At 41.7% G+C, this 14,585-nt stretch overlaps 1 protein-coding gene across 1 annotated transcript; it reads left to right on the forward strand.

Annotated features, from left to right (window-relative positions):
• Nucleotides 1-1,082: 1,082 nt before the first annotated feature.
• Nucleotides 1,083-13,600, forward strand: LOC311233801 (general transcription factor IIF subunit 2-like; the record flags this gene model as incomplete). The annotated part of the gene is made up of 3 exons (XM_084320825.1): nt 1,083-1,088; nt 8,220-8,363; nt 13,168-13,600. 3 exons carry the CDS (start codon nt 1,083-1,085, stop codon nt 13,303-13,305), a joined length of 288 nt encoding a protein of 95 aa, XP_084176951.1. The 3' UTR covers nt 13,306-13,600.
• Between the last annotated feature and the right edge of the window lie 985 nt (nt 13,601-14,585).

The raw sequence follows: 14,585 nt of genomic DNA on the forward strand, positions 1-14,585 counted from the left end.
TACCTTTTGATTTGGGAGTATTCTGGGTTTCAGTGGATCAGCCAGAACGGTTTGGGCTTATTGCACATAACACGTTTTATCTCGCGATATATGAAAAAAATACTAATCTTGGAAATGCGCGATGTTTAGCGTGTAATAAACTACAAACTACAGCGTGTGGAAACAAAATATTATTCCCATGTTGGACTACAAGTCATGTTTGTCAAAATGAGCCACACCGTGTCTCTACAGCTATAATACAGAACACACACAGCTTCGCAAACATAGTGCAAGGACCATGGAAACGACTAGAAGGCTGGCATTCTAAGGGTAATTATAACCGAATTGCGTGGCACTCAAAGTGTTAACCGCTTGCGCCCAATAACGTATATACACGTTGTTGGCAGTGAAAGAGTTAAACAGTATATTGTGTATATGTCTTGTATGTCACAAATGTCGTGATGAAATAGTACTGTATATCTGTATGTCATGTATGTCATAAATGTCTTGATGAATTGAAAATGGGGGCGGCTAGGTGGCGCAGCTCTCAGCGTTGCTACCAGCTTGGCTGGTCGTTCATACTAATACAATTGGCAGTATTAGGGGGTGGGGATCGGACGTTGTGGACAGCGTCTCCTACAGGTCGGTTGGTGCGCCTGCGCAGTAGAATCAGGAAGCGGCGTGTCCCTCCCACGCAGACCCTCGCCGCTGAGAGATCTCGCTGTGCAGGTGAAAAGATGCGACAGCTGCCTCCTCCAGTACCGGAGGGGACACGTGATGCAAGGCTTTGTCCACATTGCAGCCGGCTTGTGGGAGGCATGGCCTAACAGCGTTCGAGACAGGGGAGGGTAGAATTGGACAATACGAAATTGGGGACGGGAGAAAAATAGAAAATGGGGAGAAAAAGTAGATACAAAAAAAATGAATTGAAAATGGGGGACCCTGATGTAAACAAGACGAGAGTATTTTTCTGGTCTGCATCCTCTTAACAATTGTTTGTATTGAGCCGTACTGTATTGTACCCATTCTGCAATCTGTTAATAAAGTTTTAGAGCACAGGGTGCACAAGGTTAGCTGTAATGCTAGGCACAGTCAGTGTTACTATGGCTGTGAGTAGTCACGCCCCACGGGGACGTGAGAGGGCGTTCTATGTTTGTTTGTTTTTCATTGCTAATATTCACAGTGAATATTTGTCTATTTTTGTTTATTGTTTTTTGTTTCTATTCTTATGACTTTTTCTCATCTTTAATTGTAAGCACCCTGGACCACCACTCTGCCATCTCAAATGTCATGAATATTTGTTCACTTTCTTATGCCAGTGTTTAATCCTAATAAGGGGTCAGGGGGCAATACTAACATAATTAGTTGGAATGTGAAGGGTGTAAATAACCCCTTGAAACGTACTAGGATCCTTACTCACTTACAGCAGCTTGGGGTTGGCATCTCGTTTCTGCAAGAAACTTACCTCCGGCGAGTAGATCACCGTTGAATACACAGAGCTTGGGTAGGTCAAGTGTTCCACTCTGGTTTTCAGAGAAAAGCCAGAGGAACAGCCATTCTGATTAACAAAAACACACCCTTTAGTTTACTCCATCTGATGTGATCTCTGACCCTAATGGCAGATTCATTATAGTTTCAGGAACTCTCTATTCCACAAAGGTAGTCCTAGTCAACGTATATGCTCCCAATTTTGGTGACACGCATTTCATCAATAAACTTATCTCTTCACTCCCCGACCTGAACTCTAATCAACTGATTATGGGAGGTGACTTTAATTGTGCTCTTAACCAGGCATGCGTTGTTCATGGGACGGGGTAGCACGGTGTGGGACCTCACTCGCTATTTGCATATCAATAGCTCCGGTCGTCAGGTGTGTTAAATACGTTCTCAGACACATTCACACCTAACCTTGTTGTGAAGACGTGTTACATTCCATTCGTAGAGGCAATTAGGCACTGTCTTTAGTCTGTGCCCAAGCGAGGGGACATTAAATGCGCATTCGCGGGAGCGCGCGCACGCGCCGGGAGCGCGCGTGCACGTGGTGCGTGTCACCCCAGATGATTTCAATAACGCACCACTGCTCTTAACCCAGCCTTAGATCGATCATCATCTAATCCAGCTCCACAATCTCAGACTGCTAGAGCCATAGTGTCCTTCCTGAAGCAATACGGTATTTCAGATGTCTGGCGCTTCCTTCACCCCACCGCCAAACAGTACTCTTTCTTTTCACCAGTTCATCATACATATTTGTTTATCGACAACACATTTCTATCTCAAGTGCGTTCCTGCTCTTACGATAGCATTGTTATTTCAGACCATGCAGCAATAATCTTAGAGCTAGCCTTCCCGGACAAATGTCCATCATTCAGGCCGTGGAGACATAATCCACTATTGCTATCTGAGGACTCATTCTCGGTGTTCCTGTCCACTAAGATCAAATTTTTTATTGAGGTCAATTCTACCCCTGGCATGTCTATGTCCATCATTTTGGAAGCTCTTAAATATTTTCTCCGTGGAGAAATTATTTCTAACTGTGCTCGACGTAATAAACTGCACAACAGCAGACGCGCTGAACTTTCAGACCAAATTCTTAAATTGGATTATTCATATTCAGTCTCTCCGACACCTTCACTTTATAATGAAAGAGTGACTCTACAGACGGAATTTAACCTCCTCTCCACCAGTCATGCTGAGCAGCTTCTACTCAAATCACGCCAGTCCTTTTTTGAATTTGGTGACAAACCTAGTAAAGTGCTGGCACTACAGCTAAAACACTGCACCGCTCAGAACTTGATCACGCAAATTAACTCTGCCACTGGAGAGATCTATACGGACCCATTGGAAATAAATTGTCAATTCAAAACATTTTATTCTTCACTATATACCTCTGATTCCCCTAAAGACCCCTCTCTCATGAATAGTTTTTTCACAGATTTGGATATACCAGTCCTAGACAATGATTCAATGGCGCTTTTGGAAGAGCCCATTAGCGCTGATGAAATTCAACAGGCTTTAACTATGATGCAGAGTGGGAAAAGCCCAGGCCCAGACAGGGTTCCCAGTGGAATTCTTAAAAAAATATTCCACCCAGTTATGTCCCATTATGGCTTCAATGTTTGAGGAATCATTTCAATCCTGCTCTCTTCCTCCGACTCTCTACCAAGCCTCAATATCCCTGCTCTTAAAAAAAGATAAGGACCCGAAAGACACTGGCTCATATCGTCCTATTTCTCTCCTCAACAATGAAGCAAAGATCTTGGCAAAGGTACTCGCTCGACGACTGGAATCTGTTATACCAAGTATTATCCATCCAGATCAGTCTGGTTTTGTGAAGGATAGAATGGCTTTTTTCAACCTGCGGCGCCTTATGAATATAATTTACTCTTCCACTGAGTCTCCCGTTGCAGAGGTCGTTGTTGCGCTAGACGCAGAGAAGGCTTTTGACCGGGTTGAATGGGACTACTTATTCTATACTCTGCAGAAATTCGGTTTCGGCGAGAAATTTGTGTCCTGGGTCAAACTTTTATACTCCTCTCCAGTGGCATCAGTTCGAACAAATGATGTGACTTCGGAATATTTCCCCCTACAACGCGGTACAAGACAGGGTTGCCCTCTCTCCCTACTATTTGCTACTATTTGCGCTAGCGATCGAGCCACTAGCTATTACCTTTCGCATGGACCGCCATGTCCAAGGCATCATTAGAAATGGACAGGAACAAAGAATCTCGCTATATGCAGACGATGTCCTGCTGTATATCGCGGATATTTTGGTGAGAGTTTGGTGTATTTTCTGGCTATAAATTAAACTTAAACAAGAGTGAATTTTTCCCCATAAACTCCTTAGCTAGAAATATCCCCCCCTCTAGGTTCCCCTTCAAGCTTTCCCCAAGCAGCTTCCGTTACCTTGGCATAACGATAACACATAAACATTCTAATCTCATAGCGTCCAACTTCACCCCTCTACTGGAGCGCACCAAGCAGGATTTTATCAGATGGTCATCACTTCCTTTATCACTTGTTGGCAGAGTGAACACTGTGAAAATGAACACATTACCGAAATTTCTGTACTTATTTCAAAATATTCCAACCTTCATTCCAAAGTCATTTTTCAAAGCCCTCGACAAGGCAATATCAGATTTTATTTGGAATAAACGCCCAGTCCGAAATAAATAAAATGGCCCTCCAGAAGCCTAAATCGCAGGGAGGCTTCGCACTACCCAATTTCTTGGTCTACTATTGGGCTGCAAATATTCACAGCATTCTCTATTGGAGTCATTCCCATTACGGACTCTGTCAGTGGGTACCGGCATGGGTGGACATGGAAAGGGCATCTTGTTCTAGAACATCTTTGCAATCCTTAGTTTGCTCTTCGCTCCCAGTCACAACCGCCCAGTACACCAACAACCTCTTAGTACAACACTCCCTCCGGATCTGGTCCCAGTTCAGAAAACACTTTGGTCTCCACGCCATGTCACCTGTCCACAAAAACTTCCTTTTCCCTCCCTCTATGGTGGATGAAACCTTCAGCAACTGGTTTAAGAATGGCATTCTGAACATTTATGATTTGTACCAAGACAGTTCATTTATGTCTTTCACACAACTGTCCCTAAAGTTTAACTTACCAAAAACAAATTTTTTCAGATATCTACAGATACGTGATTTTGTTAAGAGCAAATTTGCCCAGTTCCCCCATACACCTCCAAAAACCGTGATCGATCGCATCTTGGAGGTGAAGATTGTAATCAAAGGCTCAATATCTAAACTATATAACATCATATCCCTATCCCTACCCTCCTCAGTATTGGCTATAAGACAAAACTGGGAGTCCGATCTAAATCATCAATTTACAGACAAAGAATGGGAAAACGCTCTTGCCCGAATACACTCTTCTTCAATATGTGCCCGCCATTCACTGATACAGTTCAAGCTCCTCCACCGTCTATATTGGTCAAAGACTAGACTGGCGAAGATAAATCCTGGCATGGATCCCACATGCGACCGGTGCCACCAAGCCCCTGGCTCACTTATTCATATGTTTTGGCATTGTCCAGTACTGGCCCCTTTCTGGACTTCCATTTTTAAATCTTATTCAGACATATTTTTTATGAATATTGACCCATGCCCTCTTATTGCACTATTTGGTCTGACACCGGAGAACGCTGCAATATCTATTGGGCAATCCAATGCCATGGCCTTTGCCTCACTCATTGCCAGACGCCTCATCCTATTCAACTGGAAGGCAGCCACTCCCCCTTCACACTTACACTGGATGAGGGATGTCATGTCTCTTATACATATAGAGAAAATCAGATTTACAACACAAGGCCACACAGATACCTTCCACAAAACATGGCAGCCCTTCCTATCTCATTTCAAAACCCATATGACTCCTTCCAAACTTGGGACCCCATGACCCCCCTCCTCCCCCTATCTACCTTCCTGACACTGCTAGCCCTGGCTGGGGAGATGGCATTGTGGTGGTCTGCTAAGGGTGTTAAATTTACTTTCCATTTTATTTGTTTTACCATCTGGAAATCACGCTACTAAAATGGAGAGTATCACTTATATTATATATTATTATTACGGTCTTTCCTATTATATATATATATATATATATATATATATATATATATATATATATATATATATATATATATATATATATATATATAATATAATATAATTTTTTTTTTCTCTTTTTGTTTTCTTTGAATTTTTCTTCATTTCTTTTTGCGTAGCTTTGTCTGCCACATCTGTACTTATGTTTAATTATTTAAATTTCTTTATTTTTTTTTTATTTTTTTTTTCTTATTTTTACATGTATGTTTGTCGTCGCCCTCACTGGGTGGGATGGGTGGGATTAGGGGATAGGAATGGGGAAGGAAATGGAAGTTGTATAATTTGGATAACTGAAATTTATAAATATGTACTAATTCTTCCAATAAAAAAAGATAAACCAGGGGAGCTCCAGTAGCTCACCACGTACCGCGAGTGCTATTTCAGCGCCGTGGACAACCGCGCTCGCGCGGATCTGGGGCTGAGCGCGTTCGAATCCCGGACGGCAGCCGTGCCTTTCCCAGAGTGTCTTTCCCCCCCATCTGAACCCTTTCAGCCTGCTTCTGTCGGTCGAACTTGACCAAGTATGAATGCGAAGAAAAAGCGATAAACGCTAAAAGAACCAGGTGACTGGTCAAAGTAAAAAAAAAAAAAAAAAAAAGATAAACCTAAAAAAAATAAAAAGGTTTTCAATCAATCAATCAATCAAACCAAGAAAATTATTCTAACCGATTGGAAATCACCTACACCCCTGTGCTTCCAGAAATGGCTCAACGCAATGATCATAATCATACAGATGGAGAGGATCCGCTTCTACAGATCTAAAGAGCACAATAGGTTTTCAGATATATGGAGTCCATTCATTGACTATCTGAAGGACAAATAATTGTATTCTGCACAGAGACTCATCCCTGTATACTGTATATGTTTTAGCCGTACTCTTTAACACATGGCTATATAACACATTGTGTATCGCTTTGAGTTAAGTCACACTGGCAGACAACGTTGTTGTTTTGTCTCTACCTTTTCCTCTTATTTGTGTGTGTGTTTGCTCTTGTTTATATAAAACTGAAAATAATTTTTTTATAAACAATATTAACTCATTGACGGCCATGCCCCTTTCCCCATTTGCACTGACTATAGCACCAGCTTTTCTTGACCATTTTCACAATATTTCACGATCTTTGCGGAGCTATTGAATATTCTATATTATAGCTATGGAGACAATAGTATGGCTCATTTGACACACTATTTCTAGTCCAACATGTAAAAAATAGTTTGTTTCTACACACTGTAGTTTATTACACGCTAAACATCTCCAATTTCCAAAGTAATCCAGTCTTTTTCCATAGATTGCAAGATAAAACGCGTTATATGCAATAAGCCCAAATCGTTCTGGTTGATCCCCTGACACCCCATATACTCTCAAATCATATATACCATGTGCACATGTGTCTTCTTTAGAAAACGCTTGGTTTTGGTCCGGTAAAGTAAGACACTGTGATCGTTACAGAAACATGTTTCAGGTTCGGTAAAATAGACATAGGGGCTCCTTACCTTAGCCAGGAGTTACTCCAAAAAGAATAATTCCAATGATCCCATCGGCGATCACGATTACTCGTTTATATGTAATTACACGTGTTTACGGGAAACTATAGGTTTTGAGGCGAGCAGGTCTGCTAGCGATTGCTTTGCAAGAGCTCCTCCCCCTCAGAGCGAGTCTTGATAGTCCAGTTCATTCATTGTCTATACTGATCCCTTTCTATCAGAGTTCAAAAGGTAGGCGATACTGCCACCTGGTGAGATTCGATCGTCATTGCAATTCCAATGTAGGCAAATGAGCCAGGGGCGGCTAGTTATCCGGATGATCGTTTAGAACGGGGATCAAAAGAAAAAGATCAAAGGATCCAAAAACGAGTTTACTCGTTATTGGTGCTCAAGTGTTGGCGGGCAATAACGAGTTTACTTGTTATTGGCCACCAATGAGTTAACAAGCGAGAAAAGCCTAAAAGTGCGGTGGACGTCAGTAGCCCAGTACTTGGTGCAAACAAACTTTTAAAGTTTATTCTATCATCTTTGTTGGAAAAATATTTTTGGTACTTTTTTTTTTTTTTTACTTTTTTTTTTAGCGTTTATCGCTTTTCTGGTCAAGCATGACCGACAGAAACAGGTTGAAATGGGATGTAGAGCAGGGGAAGACACTCTGAGAAAATACGGCGGGCCCGGGAATCGAACTCGTGTCCCCCAGATCCGTGACGAGCGCGGTTTTCCCCGACGCAGAAATAGCGCCGAGATATGCGGTGAGCTACGGGAGCTCCCCTTTTTGGTACTTTTGTATAAATGACGTGATAAAGAATAGAAGCCTTGCATGGAATGTTTGTGTAGTACTCTTTGTTCCTGCATGGCTGCCTGTAACCACGGGTAACCACTTTTGAAAGAAAAGCTCATTTCACCTCATTTCTGTGCTGTGGTAGAGTAGGTCACACACTGGAAAAGCACGATATTACTGACTTGTTTACAAGATCCAGGAGTAGCCTAATGAGAACATTTTTGTTGATATATTTCTCATATCAACACATAGCAACAGTTGCCTTGCACATATAATGCACATTTGTCCTCCCATGTTGGAAGACAAAATGGTTACTAAGCATTCTGTAAACCATTATATTTATGTGTGTTTTCAGCTAGAATATGAGAAGAAAAAGAAGACTGAGGGGAGGATGGTGCGTGCGGAACGTCAGGTGGTCGTTGACATGCTCTTCTCTGCCTTCGAGAAGCACCAGTACTATAACATCAAGGACCTGGTAGACATCACCAAGCAACCAGTGGTGCGAGGGACACACACACACACACACACACACACACACACACACACACACACACACACACACACACACACACACACACACACACACACACACACACACACACACACACACACACACACACACACACACACACACACACACACACACACACACAGGCTTTTATTTAATGTTGTGTATGGACTTACATTAATTCCCTAGCCCCTTACCCTGACATTAAAGATCCAGTACAATGATGTTTTAATTCATTCATAAATTGCTTATTGTATAATATCTTCGAGGAAGCAGATTGGATAAAAAAAATGTAATGATTTTGTTCATACGCAGGGGGATATACATCAAAGAGCTTTCGTCATTTTCACAACAAGTTCTAACATTTTCGGCAATGTTACATCAACATACTATACCCTTTGTTAATAAATTATTCAATGAACAGTAGAACGCGCCCCCTCAACATACCGAGAGTTGGCTGTGCTCTAAAACTGATCAAATAAAATAATGCATCTGATCTGACTGACACTGAAAGAATTATACTCATGACCTTAACATTCCACAAGAAGCAATTTGTCACTGAATCACTGTAGCCTACTGGATCTTTAACACAATAATCATCGTTTTTGCCCATTAAAAGCGGTTTGTCAATAGTGTTCTCACAAGTATAGTTAAACAAGTACACACTCACACACAGTCAAATATGGGGGGGGGGGGGTATATACATTTTATTATTTTTTTTTTTTTAATTTTTAATTTTTTTTAACCTGCCTACCTTTACCTATCCACCTTTGTTAAATTTGACCAAATCGCCCACTGTGTGACGCATATGCTTATTCTCAAACACATGTTTTGGCTCATTGTGCACGCGCACACGCACCGGAACACCGGATGGATCAATACAGTGCCGTGGATGAATTCCAGCATGCAGAGAAGCAGCAGTGTGTAGGTGCTGACGAGACCTCGAGGTCCTCCGCTCCCTCCTGATTGCATCTGATTGCATAACCGGGGGCTGAGAGAGTAGGAGTTAAACGCCACAACGCGCTCCACTCCGCATCATTACTCTCCCCCCAAAGTGCTTGGCTAACTCTCAAACAACGAGAACTAACCTGATTGCTCAAACGTCACCACTGGTTAACTTGTGAACCGCCAGGTACTTTGTTCGGGGGTTGTTTAGTTTGAATTCTAACCCAACAGAGACACCTGTTGGTCATGTGAGAGTAGGACCAGTAGTGTCGGTTGAACAGGAGTGCATAGTTTACTGTAACCCCACATTCTACTATAGATTATTTGGAGTTTGGGTGGTGGTTGGGTGGATTGTGTGTAACTACCTGTACCCGTGTACACCTTCAACTACACTACTCGGATAGATGCACCATGCACAGCCCTGTCCAATAGACTGCTATATAGTTGGCCTTCCTTTCTGCTGTTGGCGGGACGCACAGATCTGCTAAAATGGCGCAGGGTGGCGAGGCAGAGCCCAGGATGGGTATATATATACTGTGTACAGTATACATTACAGACCAGTGTACCATGCTGTACGGAAGTGGATATTTATAGTGTATTAGACCAGTGTACCATGATGTATGGAAGTGGATATTTATAGTGTATTAGACCAGTGTACCATGATGTATGGAAGTGGATATTTATAGTGTATTAGACCAGTGTACCATGATGTATGGAAGTGGATATTTATAGTGTATTAGACCAGTGTACCATGATGTATGGAAGTGGATATTTATAGTGTATTAGACCAGTGTACCATGCTGTACGGAATAAGAGTGCCACCCGGCCAGATCCTCTAGTTACTGGTATATTGAGTGCCACCTGGCCAGATCCTCTAGTTACTGGTATATTGAGTGCCAACGGGCCAGATCCTCTAGTTACTGGTATATTGAGTGCCAACGGGCCAGATCCTCTAGTTACTGGTATATTGAGTGCCACCTGGCCAGATCCTCTAGTTACTGGTATATTGAGTGCCACCTGGCCAGATCCTCTAGTTACTGGTATATTGAGTGCCAACGGGCCAGATCCTCTAGTTACTGGTATATTGAGTGCCACCTGGCCAGATCCTCTAGTTACTGGTATATTGAGTGCCAACGGGCCAGATCCTCTAGTTACTGGTATATTGAGTGGCACCTGGCCAGATCCTCTAGTTACTGGTATATTGAGTGCCAACGGGCCAGATCCTCTAGTTACTGGTATATTGAGTGCCAACGGGCCTCTAGTTACTGGTATATTGAGTGCCAACGGGCCTCTAGTTACTGGTATATTGAGTGCCAACGGGCCAGATCCTCTAGTTACTGGTATATTGAGTGCCACCTGGCCAGATCCTCTAGTTACTGGTATATTGAGTGCCACCTGGCCAGATCCTCTAGTTACTGGTATATTGAGTGCCAACGGGCCTCTAGTTACTGGTATATTGAGTGCCACCGGGCCAGATCCTCTAGTTACTGGTATATTGAGTGCCACCGGGCCAGATCCTCTAGTTACTGGTATATTGAGTGCCACCGGGCCAGATCCACAGCATGCAGGAGCAGCATTACAGCACAAAGGAAGCCTTTCCAAACAAAACTCGCTTAATCAAGGAAAATAACTCCATGTTAATGATTAACATGGGCTGTTCACCCTTGTGACTTCTTACAAATAAATCCCATGCAGGAAGCCGTAACAAATGGCAACATCTCCCTTACAACATGAAACAGGGTTTATGGGAAATGTGACCTAATGAGAATTAGGCTACCAATTGATGTGGCAATGGTCTCATTTGTTTACTGTAACTATGGAGACCAGGACGGCACTCCAATTTGACTGTTTTTTTTTGTTTTTTTATTGATGTTTTTGCACAAATCTTACATTATTTATTTCAGTTATTTTACGGCACATGCCATCAGACAATTTACAGATTTGCTTCCCCCCCCCCACCCCACCATATAGACAAACAAAAGTCCATGCCACATCTCCCCATTACCACTACCACACTTACCGATATGAGTAATAGCATTCGTGATATGACAGCAAATGAATAAACCACAAACATAACAAAAACGGACATAACATCTTTTTTATTTTATTTATAATACAAATAAAACACAGGTACCATCAGATCAGAGCCTAATTCTCACAGTAATCATCTATATTACAGAAACAGAGCTTTAATTAGTCATCAGGCCTTTCAGTTAGAAAAAGTGATCCCACACCTCAGCAAAAATATCCTCTCTCCCTGCAACTGTGACAGATTGTATCTGCGTTGTGTATTAAATGCTGATGCCCGAGGGAGAGTCGAACTCTGGTCTCCCGCTCCTCGGGCGACGACATAGACCGCTGCACTAAGAGGTGAATTCACTTCTGGGTACCGTATCTATCTGTCTATTAACCCTGTTATGGGGAAGTGAGTTTAACTCGCAGCCTGCTTACTGCCACAGTCACTTCTCAACACACTTGTTTTACCGTGACTGTGGATATACTCACAGACCTCCGTTACACAACTATACGTCACCCTTTCATATGATGCTGTCCGAAACATTAATTCCATCCATTCCTTAAAGGTAATATCGGTGGGTGACTTCTAATGTCTTAGCAATTCTACATCCTGATATCGTGGCCATTCTATACCACATTCCTTGATATTTAGACAACTTAATCTCTTTTGGCAAAAGACTCAGTAAGCATGCACGTTCACGTCACATGGACTTTTTGGGTAAGATGCCCTTCATCGTGTATTCTGGCAATCCTTCTGCAGAATCGAGATTGCCAGAACACACTGTGAAGGGCATCTTGTCCCAAACGTCTGTGTGGCAAATTGGAGCGCTGTCCTGGTCTCTTCTTTATGATTTACTATATTGAGGATTCAGCACCCAAGATCATCAAGATCTAATTGACCCATCTCAAGCCCCACCCTCCTTTCTTGATCACATTGATTGAAGGAACAAGAAGGTGCATGGCTTGATAGGTCAATTGTGAGTGGTCTTATTTTCTATTTACTGTAACTATACTATGGTATCACAATTTATCAGACAGTGATAATTCTTGTAGATTTAAGAGTCAAGTGTAATCTTTGTACTCTTGCAGTGGCGTCATTTCAGTAAAAGCCAAGGTATGGCAATTAGGGAGGGTGGGGGGTGAAGGGGGGATTTTTTTGGTCAAATCCGTTGCGCAATAGTCACTTTGTGAGTTGTTTCTATACAATTCACTTATATGACATTTAGGTATGACACAGGACTACACAAGCATTTTTTTAATAGAAATGTGTCAACAGACTAAAGCAGGGAACCACAATATTTTGCATACAAATTATGCAAAATGTAATATCATAACTGTCTATTATTTTTCTTGCAATTGAGCCAATTTTCCTTAGGTACGGTTTTGAGGTGTGTGTTCAACAGAATGTAGTATCAAAAACACATTCACAAAAAGTATGGGTTACTGAATGCTGAACTGCACTGTTATAATCACTAAGCCATTGTAAGACCTTACCTGTGTCCCTGTATTACTTGTCTCTGCTGCCCTTTGATTAAAAAACGTCTATGTCCATTTTCCTTTTTGTGTGGCATAGTAAAAGTCACTTAGTAAAACTGAGATAATTAACCATATCAAAACATGCTAGGGCTGTACCGAATAGTTCGAAGCTTCGTTCATAATGTTGACATTCGAATTCTAAATCAACATAAAGAAATTGTAATAAAAAATATATATATATTATTTTAAATCTTTTATTTGCCAAGGTATGGCGAGTGCCATACCTTGCCATACCAAAATGACGCCCCTGTACTCTTGTGTATATCTCATACATGTCCTCTTCGTCCATCCCGTTAAGACTTACTTGAAGGACATCATGAGAGAGCTCGGGGTCTACAACACCAAGGGAGCCCACAGGAGCTCCTGGGAGCTCAAGCCAGAGTACCGGCACTACCAGTCTGCTGAAGAGGAGGAGGAGAAGATGAAGACCGACTAGTCACAGGACGGCCCTTCTAACCCCGAGGGATGTCAAAATTGAGTGACACCCTTTAGTTTTTTTGTTTGTAGAGTTGAGTCATGCACCTGAAGGCTATATCGAGATGAAAAAAAATCTTTCCAGAAAAAGTTCCCAGTTAGTGTTTTTCCTCTCAAATTGACCTTGATGTGTATGGATGTCATGCTAGATATAAGCTAGCAAAGTAGCATTACATGTGCAGCCAGGAAACAGCAAGGTAATATAGCAGTACCTATGATTTCATGCTGGCATACTCAAAACAGGTAGTTGCCGAGATGTCCACTGGATTGTTTCAGAACTGAAATGTATTTAAAAACTAACATTAAAATATACTATGCATTATGTTCTGTACTTGTGAATATTTTATGCGTCTAAGCTTATACGGACTGCTCTTTTAGTAAGCATTTTAAATATGTACCTATTGCTGACCAATTTTATTGTCTAGATCAGGGGTAGGCAACCCTAGGCACGCGTGCCTGCATAGGCAGGCAGGGACATTTTCATTGGCACAGGGGGCATTAAAAAAAATAAAAAATTTAGTTACTTTGAAATATTATAGTGAAATATTTTGCACTGTTGTCGCATTTATCTTGTTGAAATCCTCCCAGGTTCTTTTTTGTAAGTCGAGTATATCAAGGAGGCTTTTCTCTGTAGCTCAGATGTTGTTTGAAGGCTTGCCAAACAAAGAGACAATCAAATTAAGGATAAAAGATATCCCCATGTCAGCTTGAAGTGTCGAGCGACGCATCAACGAAATGTCAGAAAATATCAGAACAGCAAACAGCTGGATTAAAAGATGCTCCGGTGTGCAGCTTAAAGTGACCAACTACAGCCCCCAGATAACGGAGCTCAGTAAAGCAAAACGGTTTGTCTGCATTGCACCCCCGCCCCAACTCAGATTTAGGGTTGATACAACCATCATAATAATATTGTTAATAACTAATGATGTAATAATGTAAAAATTATCATTAAAAAGACCTGATTGAGGAAAAAAATTACGATGCATGGAATATTGTTGAGGCACACTAGTTACAACTATATTTCAAACAGGCACTCCATGTCAAAAAGGTTGCCGACTCCTGCCTGGTCTAGAATAGATAGTCAAATCAGTGGATTGTTACTACTGGTGAGCAAATTGAAGTAGTGCTCATACAAATTATTTTTAATTGATGACCATCTCTCCCAATTACATACAGAAGCAACGTTCTTGACTGAGATTTGCTATACATGAATGCATCTGCCCATTGTCTTCATATGCTTGT

This window comes from Notolepis coatsorum, assembly GCF_963971535.1.
Source record: "Notolepis coatsorum genome assembly, chromosome: 1".
NCBI classification, from domain to species: Eukaryota; Metazoa; Chordata; class Actinopteri; order Aulopiformes; family Paralepididae; genus Notolepis; species Notolepis coatsorum.